Source organism: Cervus elaphus, chromosome 17 (assembly GCF_910594005.1).
Source record: "Cervus elaphus chromosome 17, mCerEla1.1, whole genome shotgun sequence".
Classification (NCBI taxonomy): Eukaryota; Metazoa; Chordata; class Mammalia; order Artiodactyla; family Cervidae; genus Cervus; species Cervus elaphus.
Window position 1 is genome coordinate 8,803,785 of NC_057831.1, and position 17,462 is coordinate 8,821,246.

Genomic DNA, 17,462 nt, shown 5'->3' on the forward strand with positions numbered 1-17,462 from the left:
CTGGTAGAAGGCAAGGAGGAACAGGTTTGGGGGGGGGTGTGTGTGTGTGTGTGTAAAAAAATTACTTTGACATCGTAGTGGAAAGGTCAATCCTGCTAGCTTTACCCTTTACACTTTCATGTAGTCTTTGTTCCAGTCAAACTGATGTACTGCTTGCTCTTTCCTTGTTGGAGAAGGCAGTGGCACCCCACTCCAGTACTCTTGCCTGGAGAATCCCATGAATGGCGGAGCCTGGTGGGCTGCAGTCCATGGGGTCACTATGAGTGGGACATGACTGAGCGAATTCACTTTCACTTTTCACTGTCATGCATTGGAGAAGGCAGTGGCAACACACTCCAGTGTTCTTGCCTGGAGGATCCCAGGGACGGGGGAGCCTGGTGGGCTGCCGTCTATGGGGTCACACAGAGTCGCACACGACTGAAGCGACTTAGCAGCAGCAGCTTCTCCTTGTGCTCTCCAACGTCATTGCATTTACTCACTCATTTTTCTCTGCCTGGAGTGCTCTGACTGTCATTACTAACATTTCTAAATCCCCTTTAAGTTTTAAGTATGTTCTTTAAGTAATTTATACTTAAGTATTTGATATTTAATTTTATTCTTGAAGCTTTCCCTGATCTCCTACAGCCAGAAATAAACTGTTTCTCCCCTAAGTTTCCATGAACTCTATTTTTACCTCCCTGTAACCTCACTTTCCATCTTTCATTATATTCAGTAGTCTGTCTGCCTAATTTATGAGACTGCACTCCAAGAGGACTGGAATTCTCTCTGATATATCTTTGTATCTTGCTCAATATACGTAATTGTTTAATGTATTTTGCCTAGACGATCCTCATGAACATTTGGATAATGGAATTGGCAGGACTATAAATTCTCCAGTATTGTGGAGATCATTTTAAAGCCTAGAAGAGATCTGATTTTCTTTGAAGCTCATTCACCTGTGATCTTTCTTGAATATCTTAATTTCTGGATGATAATAGTAAGGGACTAAAGACTCAAGCTAGATAGCATATTAAAAAGCAGAGACATTACTTTGCCAACAAAGGTCCGTCTGGTCAAGGCTATGGTTTTTCCAGTGCTCATGTATGGATGTGAGAGTTGGACTGTGAAGAAAGCTGAGCACCAAAAAATTTATGCTTTTGAACTGTGGTGTTAGAGAAGACTCTTGAGAGTCCCTTGGACTGCAAGGAGATCCAACCAGTCCATCCTAAAGGAGATCAGTCCTGGGTGTTCATTGGAAGGATTGATGTTGAAGCTGAAACTCCAGTACTTTGGCCACCTCATGCGAAGAGTTGACTCACTGGAAAAGACCCTGATGCTGGGAAGGATTGGGGGCAGGAGGAGAAGGGGCGACAGAGGATGAGATGACTAGATGGCATCACCGACTCGATGGGCGTGAGTTTGAGTAAACTCCGGGAGTTGGTGTTGGACAGGGAAGCCTGGTGTGCTGCGATTCATGGGGTCACAGAGAGTCGGACACAACTGAGCGACTGAACTGAACTGAACTGAAGGAGTCTAGTAAAGTAAGGAGGAAATGAATGATGGACTTTGAAAAATGAGATGGCTTTGATGTGTGGAGCTGAAGCATTATTGAAATAATAAATGAAAAAATTAAAGATAAAATGTGGTAGTGAGATGCTTGAAATTTAGATTTTGAAGATGATGCAGATATTGGTGGGCTTCCCTGGTAGCTCAGTGGTAAAGAATCTGCCTGCAATGCGGGAGACCCGGGTTTGCTCCCTGGATTGGGAAGATCTTGCCTGGAGAATCCCATGGACAGAGGAGCCTGGTGGGCTGCAGTGCATGAGGTCACAGAGTCAGACATGACTCGAAGTGACTAAGCGCAGCAGTAGCATAGATGTTGGTAATGGCATACTTGAAGGAAAGTCAATAGTGACGAAGATGGGATTGAGAGAGAGGTCCTTTGAAGCAATACAAAGGCTTAAGAGGGCTGAAAGTTCAGTGAACCATTTAAGCCACCAAAAGGTGATGACAGGGATAGTCCTGGGGAAAAAGATTGAGAGCCAGATAAAATCTTCAGTGTCCGCAGGGTAGATAGGCGACCTCAATGATGGCTGTAGCACATGTAACTATGTCATATATTGGATTGGCCAAAAATTTCGCTCCTTTAGGGTTTCCATAAGATGTTACAAAAAAAACCTGAAAAGAATGCAGGTTTTGGCCAATGCAGTAGTAGTATAGAATCTCATGTCTTGCTGTGTGTGTTTAGTCGCTCACTCGTATCCGACTCTTTGCAACCCGTTGGACTTCAGCATGCCAGGCTCCTCTGTCCATGGGGATTCTCCAGGCAAGAATACTGGAGTGGGTTGCCATGCCCTCCTCCGGGGGATCTTCCCAACCTAGGGATCAAACCCAGGTCTTCCACATTCCAGGCAAATTCTTTACCATAAATGAAAGTGTCAGTCACTCAGTCATGTCTGCTGTTTTCTATCCCATGAACTGTAGCCTGCCAGGCTCCTCTGTCCATGGAATTCTTCAGGCAAGGATACTGGAGTGTGTAACTATTCCGTTCTGCAGGGGATCTTCCTGAGCTGGGGACTGAACAAGGACCTCCTGTATTGCAGGAAGATTCTTTGAGCCACCAGGGAAGCTCTCATGTCTTACTAGCCCATAATTTTCTGGTCTTCTAGGTTTTTTTGTTTTTGTTTTTCTGAAGAAGAACAGTATGTTTTACTTTCTGTTGCATCTTTTCTCAAGATGGCTGGCCTCTTACAATATTTCCCCAAATCGCTGTGGAAAATATGGATAACAACAGGTTCCTGAGTAATGCAGTAACCTCAGTCTAATGCAGCATTTCAGCAATCATATCAGTATAGTCTTTCATGTCCAGGGCCTAAAACCATTACTCTAGCGGTGAGAGGGATTGGCCAGGAAAAGAACTTTAAGAATTTAAGTTATCAGTCAGATGCTTCATGGTCACTAAACTTCAGAAGGCACAGTAATAATGACAGCTAGTATTTATCACAGAGTGCTGTGTACCTGCTCTGTTAGTGTGGAAATCACCTTGTGGTCTTTTTAAGCTACGGATGCTGATTCAGTCAGTCTAGTGTGTGTCCTGAGACTTCATTTCTAACCGGCTCCCAGGTGATGCCAGCACAGCTGGTCTCACCACATTTGGAGTACCAAGGCTTTACATGGTTGTCTCATTAAATTCTCAAAACAAATATTTGAGTTGATTATTTTTCTATCCCCTTTTAATAGATGAAACTGAAACACAAATAGTTAAATGACTTACCTGATGTCACCCACCTAATAAAGTATAGAATCAGAATTTAAACCCAGGTATTCAGACTCACTGAAGCCTGCTCTTCTATACTACCATATGTTGTACCCCTTAGACATAATTCTTAAGGAGCATTGGGCCTTCTGAGATCGTTTCTAAGTAGAGCAGTACATTGAGGAATCACATCTGTTATGTAAATGAGTGATTTAATGTCCCACATTTTGTCCTTTGATTTAGTGGATTGAAGAGTCATTAAAAGTCAAATTTGACTCACTGCATAAGTAAACTTCATATTCTTGGATGTTCAAGATGTCCAAAACAATGTTTTGTCATTTTGGAAATTTACCATTATAAACCTATATAGTTAGTTCATTTGTTGGTTCATTCATTTACTCATATAAAAAATTGCGTGTGTGTATGCTAAGTTGCTTCAGTCATGTCCAACTCTTTGTGACACCGTGGACTATAGCCCACCAGGTTCCTCTGTCCATGGGATTCTCCAGGCATGAATACTAGAGTGGGTTGTCATTTCCTCCTCCAGGGGATCTTCCTGACCCAGGGATCAAACCCGCATATCCTGTGTCTCCTGCATTGACAGGCAGGTTCTTCACCACTAGTGCTACCTGGTAAGCCCGATTATATCTAGACACTCTGCTATATGCTATTAATTCAAAGATGGAAAGATTGTAGTAGGTCTTAATTTCAGTGAACTCACAAATAAGAAAAGAGTGAAATATAAGCAGGGTGTGGGGGAACACATCATGGACTAAGATAGTTACTTTAAGGGAACATTTTCCCGAATACAGAGGAACTTAAGGTAAAACTTAGAGCCTGGGATCTGACCTAAACACTTTTGTAGGGCACAGTGCAAAATGAAAACTCAGGACTCTTTGTTTAAAGCTTGTTAGGAATTTCAAGCATTAAAGCGAAACTTTAAATCAGCTATGGCCTTTTTAATTGTGGGGCCCCCTGCAGTTGCACAAGCCACACATCCAAGGGAGTATAACAGTATATTGTTATCCATTGAATACAAGAGGCTGGAGTTGAACATTGTCAGATTTAGGCTGAATTTGGTCAATTAATCTTATATTTATTAATTCCAAAAGTCACTTTTATTCTTTTATTTATTTTTTCTGAATTAAATGAGAAAGAAATGTTCCTCTGCCACTGAAATCCAATATTTGAGTTTGATATTTAATGCATTCGCTTTCCCCTTTTCATTCAGTATGTTTTGTTTTTCCCTCCCAATTTGTGGGTCATTTTCTTCTGTAAATGAAAACATTCCCGTCCATTTCATCACCCATCTCCACCACTTATCCAGTGAAAGATTGTTGTTTGAAAAGCAGAATTTTCTTTTCTTTGGCACCATTTGAGACTGCATCCTGTTTGTTTAACTTTTTATTGCCTTCGAACACAAAGTAAACTTTTTAACAGAAATGTTAAGCATTCAAAGTGAGAGACTATTTGTAAGATTTTTAAGATCTCTGAAAATAGTTTCAAGTTTTATTCAGTTAGAAAAGCAAAAGATTCCACTGAAAGATTTGGAATATTCTACTAAAAAATAACTGTACATCTCTGTAATTCCCATAATATAACTTCTTTGAACACAGGTCTGACTTAAAATGATTTTTTATACTTTGTCATCTATGTAGTGACTAACAAGATTGTTTGGAGCAACACATAAACTAATATCAACCTTCACATTAGAAATCAATATTAAAATTGCTTTTTAAAATGTTGGAGATGATCTTATAACAGTGATAGTTTGTGAATCATAGCCTTCATTTTTATACTAAAAATGTACCATATTAGTAATACTGCAAAAATGAGTTTTTGGCTAAGCAGAGATATTATAAATTGCTTTTAGGTTTTTTTGTTTTTTGTTTTTCCTACCAGAGGATTCAGTTCTCCATACCGTGATATAACAGCCTTTGTATTGCATGCTGAAGTGCCATTGAGGGTAATTGAATTACCTGTTAAAGCTCCTGTAGTCAGGCAATTCTGCCTTTCCTTCAGGCTTGAAAAATTTAGGGTATAAAGCCTCTAAAAGCTCCGGATCATTGCTAATGGCCTGTTCCCAGGGCGACTGGTAATACTTAGGGACAGCTGTGGTGTTGAATCTTTCAGGAGGAATTTCCTTCAGTGGTCCAGAATATCCTTTGGAAAAATATTGCAAGAATAAGTAAACACAGAGTACCTGAGAGTTACTAAATTCCACCTAGCATTTTACCATGTTTAATTTTTCATGCAGGGGTAAATTTATGAAGAATGCATTCTTTTTATGATCTCTCAGAAAAGAGTAGTCTGACAGTGTTAGACATTTTTAAATCCTTTTAAATTTATGGAATTTTCAAAAGAAAGCATTTAGCATTTCCTTTTACCAAGTTATACAGTTAGTTTCTTCCTTGACTATCACAGTATATATTTGTTCAGTGAAACTATTAACTTACTTGTGCACCTTACATTAATTTATACTAGGCCTTATATTACCACAGTTACTACATTAATTTAGAAACTAGGTTCTTTATATCAATAAAGACAGAATTTCCCTCCTCTGGGAGCTGATTCTTTTTTTTTTTTTTTTTTTTTTATTACATCTAAAATTGCTGCATGCTTACATGAGGCTAAGTTGCTTCAAGTTGTGTCCGACTCTTTGTACCTCAGCCCACCAGACTCCTCTGTCCATGGAATTCTTTTGGCAAGAATACTAGAGTGGGTTGCCATGGCTTTCTCCAGGGCATCTCATGACCAGGGATCAAACCCACATCTCTTATGTCTCTGCATTGGCAGGCAGTTGTTTTTTTTTTTTACCGCTAGTGCCACCTGGGAAGCCCAAATTTTTTTTTTGTCCTTGCATGTGGGATCATAGTCCCTGACCAGGGATCAAACCAGCACCTGCTGCTTTGGAAGTGCAGAGTCTTAACCACTAGACTGTCAGGGAAGTCTCAAGAATACTGGAGTGGGTAGCCATTCCCTTCTCCAGGGGAATCTTCCCAACCCAGGGATCAAACCCAGATCTCTCACATTGCAGATGGATTCGTTATCTTCTGAGCCATCAGGGAAGCCTGAAATTGCTGAGTGGCCTATAGAATGTTCAAGCTTCAAAATGGTGAAGTAGCTTCTCTGCACTGTCTTCGTCAGGCCCTTCTTATTCCCTGATGTGTCTATCCTTTGTTTACTTCGTTCCTGAGGATTTCTAGCCTGACTTTTCTGCTTCCAGTCTTACCTCTGCAATTTATTCTTCTCTAAGTATCATTTAAAAATCACACAATTCCTGGCATAAATGTGAAACCATTTTCACATACATTAAGTGACATTCTTCAGGTCTTCAAAGGCAGAACTGTTTACTTTCCAGCTATGCTACCTTACTGCCTAGTTATATCTTTTAAATAATTCTCTCTTCTACCATATCAAAACCTCTACTATGCAGTCACTCCTACTTTTAGGTTTCTGTGGTGCTCTTTTCCTTCTTTAAAATGTTTTCTATTTTATTGTGTTAAACCATGCCTGTCCTTTCTATACACTAAAAATTAGTTTCTCTTTTCCAAAAACTCTTGATAATTCCACCAATAGGCAGCTATTTGTTTGTAGTAATTTAATTTTCTTCTGACTGTCTCCAGTATCAACTGGCAGTCTCTTCAGTAGGCTGCTTTACTCTGCTTAGGAAGTTTAACTTATATATTTGGCTTTAATTGTGATACAAAGAGATCCAACCAATCCATCCTAAGGGAGATCAGTCCTGGGTGTTCACTGGAAGGACTGATGCTGAAGCTGAAACTCCAATACTTTGGCCACCTCATGCAAAGAGCTGACTCATTGGAAAAGACCCTGATGCTGGGAGGGATTGTGGGCAGGAGGAGAAGGGGACGACAGAGGATGAGATGGTTGGATGACATCACTGACTTAATGGACATGGGTTTGAGTAAACTCCGGGAGTTGGTGATGGACAGGGAGGCCTGGCGTGCTGCGATTCATGGGATTGCAGAGTCAGACATGACTGAGCGACTGAACTGAGCTGAACATATTGATGATTCCAAGGTTTGTTTTTTATCTTGATGCCCTTCTATTCAGCCACCTATTACATTCATCCAAATTACTACTCCCCTGACACCCTTTATAATCCGTTTAGACCTACATGCAGCCGTTTTCTGATATATTCTGCTTCTTTCTGTATGTTGATCATCTTAGCAAATGTTATCACTATTCTTAGATGTCTAAGACAGAAGCACTGTCCTAAACAATCTTTCATTCCCACAACAAATCACTAAGTATTACCAGCTATACTTAAGGATTTCTTAAATAAGCTTCTCAACTTTGCAGTTTCTGAATCACCATGGGCACCTACTTAAAATGTTGATAATGAATTCTTCCCTCCAGAGACAAGACGTCTCAGATACGGCTTACACATTTAATACAAGTGATTTACAAACAGAACACTGGTAAGTAACTGTTCTAGCAAATTCTCTTTTTCCTTCTCATTTCCATACCTGGTTCAGGCCCTGTGCATTTCTTGCCTGGGCTTTCACAGTAACCTTTGCTAAATTCAAATAATCTATAGTTTGTACTCTGAATTTGTTGTACTTTTAAACTCATCAACCAAGAAGGAAGGACCCTTACTCTTGCTTCATTACAAGCCATCTGATAACCTTGAAACTCTCCCTTTTCTTAGTCTATATTACAGGCATGCCCTATATTTAATAATTGAATATTTAAACTTTAAGTAGCTATATGAATTTATACTTCCAAAATTCCTCTCTCTCTCTCTCTCTATATATATATATATATATATATATATATTTGTATATATGTATGTGTTTATGCATAAATACACATAGATTGTTCCTGATAGTAAATGAAATATACATATGATATTGAAGTTTGTATGGCAGAGAGAAAATGAGACTACAAATATAGCATGGACATTTGTCCTGTGTCCCTGTCTATGAATTCTTTGAGGGTAGAACTTTTTTATTCTTTTTGAAATTTCATAGTTTATAATCAGTTTAGTTGCTTAGTCATGTCCGACTCTTTGTGACCCCACGGACTGCAGCACGCCAGGCTTCCCTGTCCATCACCAGCTCCTGGAGCTTGCTCATCATGTCCATCGAGTTGGTGATGCCATCCAACCATCTCATCCTCTGTCATCCCCTTCTCCTCCTGCCTTCAGTCTTTCCCAGCATCAGGGTCTTTTGCAGTGAGTCAGTCCTTTGCATCAGGTGGCCAAGGTATTGGAGTTTCAGCTTCAGCATCAGTCCTTCCAGGGAATATTCAGGACTGATTTCCTTGAGGATGGACGGGCTGGATCTCCTTGCAGTCCAAGGGACTCTCAAGAGTCTTCAACAAAACAGTTCAAAAGCATCAGTTCTTCAGCGCCCAGCCTTCTTTATGGTCCAACTCTCACATCCATACATGACTATTGAAAAAGCGATAGCCTTGACTAGATGGACCTTTGTCAGCAAAGTAATGTCTCTGTTTTTTAATATGCTGTCTAGGTTGGTCATAACTTTTCTTTCAAGGAGTAAGCATCTTTTGATTCCATGGCTGCAGTCATTTTCACCATCTGCAATGATTTTGGAGCCCAAGAAAATAAACTCAGCCAACTGTTTCCACTGTTTCCCCTTTTATTTGACATGAAGTGATGGGACCGGATGCCATGATCTTAGATTTTTAATGTTGAGTTTTAAGCCAGCTTTTTCACTCTTCTCTTTCACCTTCACCAGGAGGCTGTTTAGTTCCTCTTCGCTTTCTGCCATGAGGGTTATGTTATCTGCATATCAGAGGTTATTGATATTTATCCCGGCAATCTTAATTCCGGCTTGTGCTTCATCCAGCCTGGCATTTTGCATGATGTACTCTGCCTAGAAGTTAAATAGGCAGAGTGACAGTATACAGCCTTGATGTACTCCCTTCTCAATTTGGAACCAGTCTGTTGTTCCGTGTCCATTTCTAACTGTTGCTTCTTGACCATCATACAGATTTCTCAGGAGGCAGGTAAGGGGATCTGGTATTACCATCTCTTTGAGAATCTTACACAGTTTGTTGTGATCCACACAGTCAAAGGCTTTAGAGTAGTCAATGGAGCAGAAGTAGATGTTTTTCTAGAATTCTCTTGTTTTTTCTATGATCCAGCAAATGTTGGCAATTTGATCTCTGGTTCCTCTGCCTTTTCTAAATCCAACTTGACCATCTGGAAGTTCTTGGTTTATGTACTGTTGAAGCTGAGCTTGAATAATTTGAGCATTACTTGGCTAGCATGTAAAATGTGCAATTGTGCGGGAGTTTGAACATTCTTTGGCATTACCTTTTTTTGGGAATGGAACGAAAACTGACCTTTTCCAACCCTGTAGCCACTGCTGAGTTTTCCAAATTTGCTGGCATATTGAGTGCAGCACCTAACTGCTTCATCTTTTAGAATTTGAAATAGGTCAGCTGAAATTCCATCACCTCTAGTAACTTTGATCATAGTGATGCTTCCTAATGCCCACTTGACTTCACACTCCAGGATGCCTGGCTCTAGGTAAGTGATCACACCATTGATTCATAGTAATCAATGGTTATTGATTCGTAATAAAAATTTTAACTTAGTAATGGAAGTACCAGATTGAATCAACATAAACTTTTCTATATGTCTTCCCTTTCCTATTAAAAAACCTTATCATTCCACACATTAGGTAGCAGAAGGTTGCAGTATAGTGGTTGGCGCTTAAAGGAAATACATATACTCTATTATGTATTAAGTATATAAAGATGGGTAAGGAAAGGATGAATTTTAACTCACTATTTTATTGTATATTAAGGACTATACTCACATTCTCACATTTAATTTTCACAACAACCATGTGCAGTGAGATTTATTTTCTTTATTTTACAGATTGAAGAAACAGACTCAGAGATTTATTTTCATTCTCAGCACAGTAGTAAAGTGGGCATGGATGAAAGATCCAGCAGCTTTATTGCTGCTGTCCGCAGTGGTGATGGGACTTATTTTGCCTTACCTGATCACAAATTATGGGGGGACAGGATAAAGATTTATTATTTCTTTAAATAAAAAGAATAATTTTATTTTGCTCATTTAAGAGCAATGAAAAAATGATGGAATGTTGACTGTGTTTGGTACCCAGGACACTGCCATGAAGGTTCCTGTTCTGCATGACATCCATCAGCTTTTACCCTTCGTCCTTCTTCACTTTTGCTTCTGAGCTTGGCTGTACAAACTTTCACTTTCATTTGATAATATAAATTCACTTAATTTTACCATTTGAGAGACTACTAGCAACTAAATACTAAAGGAGGGAGAAAACTGAGGGAACTCCTGTTTTTATTATGGAGTGTTGAAAAAAAGGATAAAGTTCTGCCATTACAGTGTGTTTTTATTAAAAGAGGGCTTGATGAATTTAAATTCATTTAAGGATGGTTCATTTACTGGAGTATTTTCTTAAAATCCCAGCATACTGTCTTTAGTAACAGCTGTAGTATGTTGAACCATTAATTTGGAGTTTTTTTTCCTATTTTCAGTTGTCCATGTATACAGTCATATTAAAAGTCATATTAACCAAAAAAAAAAAAAAGAGGAGATCACAGGTTGAACCCAGATCCATCAGATTCTTTTTGTTTTTGCCACATGAGCTTAATGTTGTATGTGCAGAACCTGTTGCCTGCTCTTCTGTCATTAAAAAAAAAAAAAGCTATTTGAAAGCTATTTGAGAATTTTATTGCAATTTTATTATAATTTTCTTGAGGAAAAACTTAAAGGTACTTGCTTTAAATTATTTTGGAAAGATATTGTCTAAGTAGAGCAGATAATTTTTCTGATTTAACATTTCAAAATCTAACAATACTTCAAATAGCATGTACTGGTTTGAATAAACATTTACTTATTTTTTGGACTTCCCTCATAGCTCAGTTGGTAAAGAATCCACCTGCAATGCAGGAGACCCCAGTTCGATCCCTGAATTGGGAAGATCCCCTGGAGAAGGAAAAGGCTACCCACTCCAGGATTCTGGCCTGGAGAATTCCATGGATTGTATGTATATTCCATGGGGTCGCAAAGAGTCAGACATGACTGAGCAACTTCACTTTCACTTTACTTATTTTTAAAGATAATAAACAGATATACAGTATTAGAGGATTGCATTTAAAGCCTTATAAAAGAGCAGAAAATAACAAAAGCAGTCTCCACAGGGTCACTCACATGATACATCTGTGAATTTGGTATCAGAGCTGGATTTAATTCTTAATCAGTCAGTGTTGGCTTCTAGCTATTCACAACCTCAAGTTCTTAATTTGTAAAATGAGGATTATAATAAGTGTCATAATTATTATTAAATTAAAGAAGATAAATACATATAATAGTATTTCATAAACTACACAGTTCTATACAAATAGGATTTCAATATAATTACAAACAAACTTAATTTTTAGTATAATAGACGATTGCCAACAAAAGCTATGGGCCAGCTGAAAGAACATAAGACTCCTGTAAATGTGTTACTAAACTCTAGGTATAATCTTTACATTTGTCCTGAACTTATCTACAAAATAGGTACATAATGTGAAAAGCTGTATCATTCAGACACCATTTACTAAAGAATCCAAGTGACTTGAGTCATATATTTATGTGCACAGCAGTTTTATTATTCTGTTTGTAAGGGAATTAGTTACCTGGTGCAATGTTTTCTGGATTTGGGGGACTTCGTGGATCCGGAGTGTTAGGAGGAGTAAATGGTGCTTGCTGTGAACCACTTTCCAAGTTGCTTCCGTCCAGTTTCTCATTCTGCATGGCAATATTGTGCTGTATTTGACCAAAAGTAAACTCAACTGAAAACTCAAAAATATACACTAATAGGACATATCACATGTGCAAAACTCCATTTGTATACTTGGAATTTAAATATAATGCCAATTCATCATTACATACTGTCTCAATAATTTATATGGTATCCAGTTGAGCAATTGAATGAGCAATTTTACTGATATCAATCTAAATTCTGTTTTATGGTGGTGATCTACTTAATAATAATTAATTAAGCCTTACTATGTGCCAGGCACTGTGTCCAGGGCTTCATATCAGTTATCTAATTTACTATTCACAATATATCCATAAGATAAATCTATTTAATTTGTAAGTCTTTACTGATTTAATATCATATAGCATACTTGCCAAACATACAACTTAGTCATTGTTACATTATTAGTTTGCTTATACTTGGGATTTAATTATATTCTTTAATATGACTTATTTTAAAGATTAGTCTGAAATTTGGACGTTAGTCATGTATAACAGAAAAATATTTTCACTTTAAGCTGCATAAACTTATATAGAAGGAAGAATTTGGTGTTTCTAGAAAATAGAATATTTAAAAGAGCGTTTGTCTAAAGTTTTAGGTGAATTTGCTTTACTGTTATAAATTAGGATTTATTTTATGGCAATATAGCCCTTTCAAAACAGTCAATTGGTTTTTAACAGAGAAGAACAGACATTGTAATAGGTTATATCCTCAGAAGTATAGCTAAGATTTACCTCTATAATAAAATATTATTTTAATTATACATGAGAGATACATATTTTTTAAAAGAAGTCAATCTATTTAATTGCATAAGGTCAAATCATCTTTTAACTTTGTAAAGAAAAATTTACTGAAGGCCATAGCAAATAAACACCAATTTTTGAGTCTTTTTCTGTGTGACATAAGCCAAACATATTTTAAAATATTTTTTTTATTTCTGTATTTATTTATAAGATGAAAAGGTAAAGTACACTTTTGCAATTTAATAATTATTTAGCTTTATAGAAATGTGATTATTTCATACTAAAATCCAAATGCTTACAATAACTAAAGATCATAAATTAAGGCCTCACCTGACAAAATTATGAAGAAAATAAAGTTTATCCCATTTTCAGCCTTCACCCACCCACAGACACTCTCCAGGTGCCTTTTACATTCACCTTATTCTAGGCAGCATCCTGGTAAAGTTTCTGTGGACATGAGCAGGGCGATGTTAGTAGTTGCAAGCTGACTTGTGGAGACAGGAAGGAAGGCATGAGAGGCAGCTAGATGAGTATGGGTCTTGATTACTGGCCATGTGAGTTTGCATTGTATTCAATAGGCAAAAAGAAACAATTTCTAAAGGTAGATAGTGCTATACTCAAATACATCAGTTTTTAGTGTTTTGAATTTAGCCATTATCTTAAGTGTTCAATTTAATTGACTTGATTAATAACTTTTTTCACTTCTGAACCTTCACCACTTCTTAGAAAAAAAAATCCTTGCTAACTTTAATTATAAATAAAAGCCAGTTGAGATAAATATAGAAAGTTTACTTGTATCATGCATTAAAATTACTTTTTCTAAGTTACTGTCCATGAAATGAGTTTCACCTAAACTTATAAATCATTCTACCTACATTAATTTAAAAATTCTAATACTAACCTCCTTTATAGACAGGAAAATAAACTCTTTCTAGCTAGTCATTAATTATCAGGAGACACCCAGTACCTCTGTTTGTCGTTGTTAAGTATACAAGCAAAGTCTTATAATAGTTGGGTAGTGACTTATTTTAGTTATGATAGCCTTAAATAATGTTTATAATGTTATTTTTGAACAAAATATATATGTTTTTTGAACCTCAGTGTATTTAGTTACGTCTTATTTCAGAATTACTTTTTATGGTATAATTCCCCTTTTTCCAATATTATATGAGACTTCTAAAGATTTTTTTAAGTCTTTATTGAATTTGTTACAATATTGCTTCTGTTGTTTATGTTCTGGTTTTTTGACCATGAAGCATGTGGGGTCTTAGCTCCCCGATATGGAACCCATGCCCCTTGCACTGGAAGGTGAAGTCTTAACCACTGGGCCATCAGGGAGTGCCTCTAAGGAATTTTAAAAGTGCTTAGTTACTGCAAACATGTAGTTTTAACTATAAACTGTGGATTTTTTTTTTTCTTAGTTCCTTGACCAGGGATTGAACCCAAGTCTCCTGCATTGGAAGGCAGATTCTTTTCTTTTTCTTTTTGACTGCTCTTCATTGCTTCTGCGTGGGCTTTCTCTAGTGGTGGCAAGTGGTGGGGCAGAGCTGGGGGGGGCAGCTGCTGTTTGTTGCTGTGTGTGGCTTCTCGTGTTGGTGGCATCTCTTGCAGCAGAGCACGGGCTCTGGGCTGGGGGCTCCAGTAGCTCAGCACACAGGCTTAGTGGTTGCTGCTCGCAGGCTTAGCTGCTCCACAGGATGTGGAGTCTCCCCAGACCAGGGATTGGACCCATGTCTCCTGCCTTGGCAGGCAGGTTCTTATCCACTGTGCCACCAGCGAAGTCCGTGGATTGTTTTGGATAATATCCTTTTGTAGTAACTTATAGAAAGGAATTTTAATTATGATGAATCATTCTTTTATTTCTCTAGTATGCTTATTTTCTTCATCCCTTTTTGTATGTGTATGTGTAAGAAGTTGATCAGTTCATGAACTAGGACTTTAAAATTGGCATGTGTAGCAAGCAGTGTATCTTCATTTTATTTTAAAAATGCATACTCTCTGTTGTTATTTGTATCATAAGGTTTGTGTGGCTTGAATTTACTAGTTTCTCAGCAAGAAAATAAGCCAAAAGCTGTGCTTATTTTTTGTAATTATACTTAATATTTTAATAGATGGCATTGATTACCAAAGAGTTGGTTTATATATTTATTTAATGATACCCTGAAATTATAAGAAATGCATAAATGTAAGTTAAATCATTATTTTGACTATATAAAGCTCAAGGGAACCAGTAAAAGATTATTTCAGAAAATGTAGTCAATAACAGTAATGTGATATAAATCATGTAAAGATGATTCAAGAACTAGATTTTAAGTAAATCATTGCTTTCTATTTTTCAGTGTTATTTTGTCCCTCCATCACTAGACAAGGGCTGTATTAATTTATCTTTGAAATCCAAGCATAGTTTCTAGAACACAGTAGGCAATCAATAAATTTCTGCCGAAAGTATAAATAAATGAATGGAAATAGACCCAAACCTAATATCCTCTAAATTTCTGTCATATTGTCAATGCTTGCTTAAAGTTGCAGTCTAAAGCATTGATAAAAGCAAATGTGTCATCATATAATGTAGCTCAGTGATTTATTATGCAGGTCATTTATAAACTTAAGATCAGTGAACACAGATCTTTAAAGCCAGAGGCACCTTACAAAACCATTTGTGTCAACCCTGTATTTTATAAATGAGAAAACAGGACCAGAAAGGCAAAGAAAGTTTTAAATTGACTCCCGATTACACAGTTCGTGGGATTGCCAGGACTGAACGTTGGTCTTCCAGTTCCCAGGCCAGAGTTTCTTTTAATTATACCTTGACAAGTGTCAGTGTCAAGAACTCTAGAATTCAGAGAGCTGGATTTCAATCTCCTTTATTATGGTGTTGCTTAAGCCAAATCAATATGTGTTCTTCCTTAAATACTACTTTCCTAAATTCTAAAGAAGAGAGCAAATTTCATCAGACTCAGAGTATATTGTGTAACTCAGTGACATGTGACTTCATTCCATATATTGTTATTATTTTATGCTACTTATTAGCATTTAATTGTTTCTGTATATTCAGTATATGTTCAAATATTTCAGTACAGCTGTTTGGGACTATTTAGTTCTCAATCTTCTAGGAGTGCTGGAAAAGTATTAAGGCATATTCTTATATATTTTACCTATGACCAGAATGTTTGACCACAGGTATATAAGATTATTGTCAATAATTTGGAATACTAGTGTTGAGAAAATATGTTGTATTCTAATGGACATTTTAAATCTTACACCTTCCTTCAGAATTGTAATTAAAGCATTATACTTAGAGATATAAATACTAGTTATGAAAACTGGATTTATTTAGATGTCTAGACTTGTAGATGACTTTTCAAAGAATTTCCATTAAGACACTATATTTCATATTCTTCTTCAGAGCTACCTCTCTATTGTCATTATCCATCAGATGAGCTAGAGGTTATTTTAGGTTCATACTGTGTTAGCTGCAGACATATTCTGATAAGAGGATACTGAGCGTAATTATAGGATACCATAGGATACCATGACATTTATCCATGACTTCAAGTGAAAATCATCCTTCATTAAGTGTAAATACTATGGTTGAGTAAAATTTGATGTCTAACTGAATTCATAATTATAGCTAGATTCAATTCGTGGATGTTTAAAGATGCACATTAATGTGAAAAACAAACTATTTAAGATGTTCTCTAACCATTTATTGTTAAGCACAATCATAACAAGGGAAATAGAAATTTCAAGAGTGAGTAAAATTTTAGTGTTTGTGAGTGCAAATGTTAGTTCTGTAGCGTGTTTTATGATAAAAGACCAGTCTGTTTGCTATAAAGAATTTAGCTGTCCATTCAAAACAGCTTACTAGTGATGGCAGTGGGAAAGGTTTCAGGTTTAAATTCATGAGTAAACTTGTGAACTTTTCATAGCTATAGAAAGAAACCCTTAGTTTAAAAAGAAAAAAAAAACTTATATTGTTGTAGTCTCCACCATCTCCTATAGTGCACTATTCCTTTTTGATTCTTCATACTAGTATTTTATTTTTAAAATATTTTCCCAAAGCTAATCGTTTTTCAATTATGAACTTTTTCCTCTAAAATCTTTCTGAATGACAATTTAAAAGAATATGGTGTTCATGCAACATGTGAAATATAATTTAATAAGTTTGTTTGTTTTAACTTTTGGGTGATGGAAACTTTTGTCCAAAGAGTTTTATCCACATTGATTTTGTTGTCAGTGAGTACCAGACTTCTCTATACAACATGGAATCAATACTTTGAAAGGAGATCAACTGTGTCTAGTTCCCAGGCATGTTTCAATGCCAGGATGTTTTCAGCCAATAAAATGCTTATACTTACTTTATGGAGCACTGTGTGCTTTGGAATTGTTTCCATCCCAAACATTTAACCAGTGGTGATAAGATATGGAAACTTTTAGTTCCACCAGTCTCCACTCCCTCTCCCTCCTCTTAGCAGAACAGACCAGTTCTTCAGTACCAAATCTACAAACATGCACTGTCTCTACTGAACTAAAAAGATACTCATATCAGGCATAATCATTTATCCACCTAAATTATTCATTATTATGAAAAACAGTATAACAGAATCAATGAAAAGAAAATTTGTAAAATACTTGTTTGGGAATTTAATAATACATATAAGTTTAGAAATGCTTCCCATTTATTTAGATAAC

General features: G+C 36.7%; 1 protein-coding gene across 1 annotated transcript in view; it reads right to left on the minus strand.

Moving 5' to 3' along the window:
- The window catches only part of MYOZ2 (myozenin 2), a 38,032-nt gene that overhangs the window by 3,332 nt on the left and 17,238 nt on the right, over positions 1-17,462 (minus strand). Inside the window, exons 4-5 of the mRNA XM_043871551.1 lie at positions 11,903-12,032; positions 5,215-5,398 (exon numbers count right to left, since the gene is read on the minus strand). Of these exons, the coding sequence (XP_043727486.1) occupies positions 5,215-5,398; positions 11,903-12,032 (314 nt within the window). The remainder of the gene's footprint in view (positions 1-5,214; positions 5,399-11,902; positions 12,033-17,462) is intronic.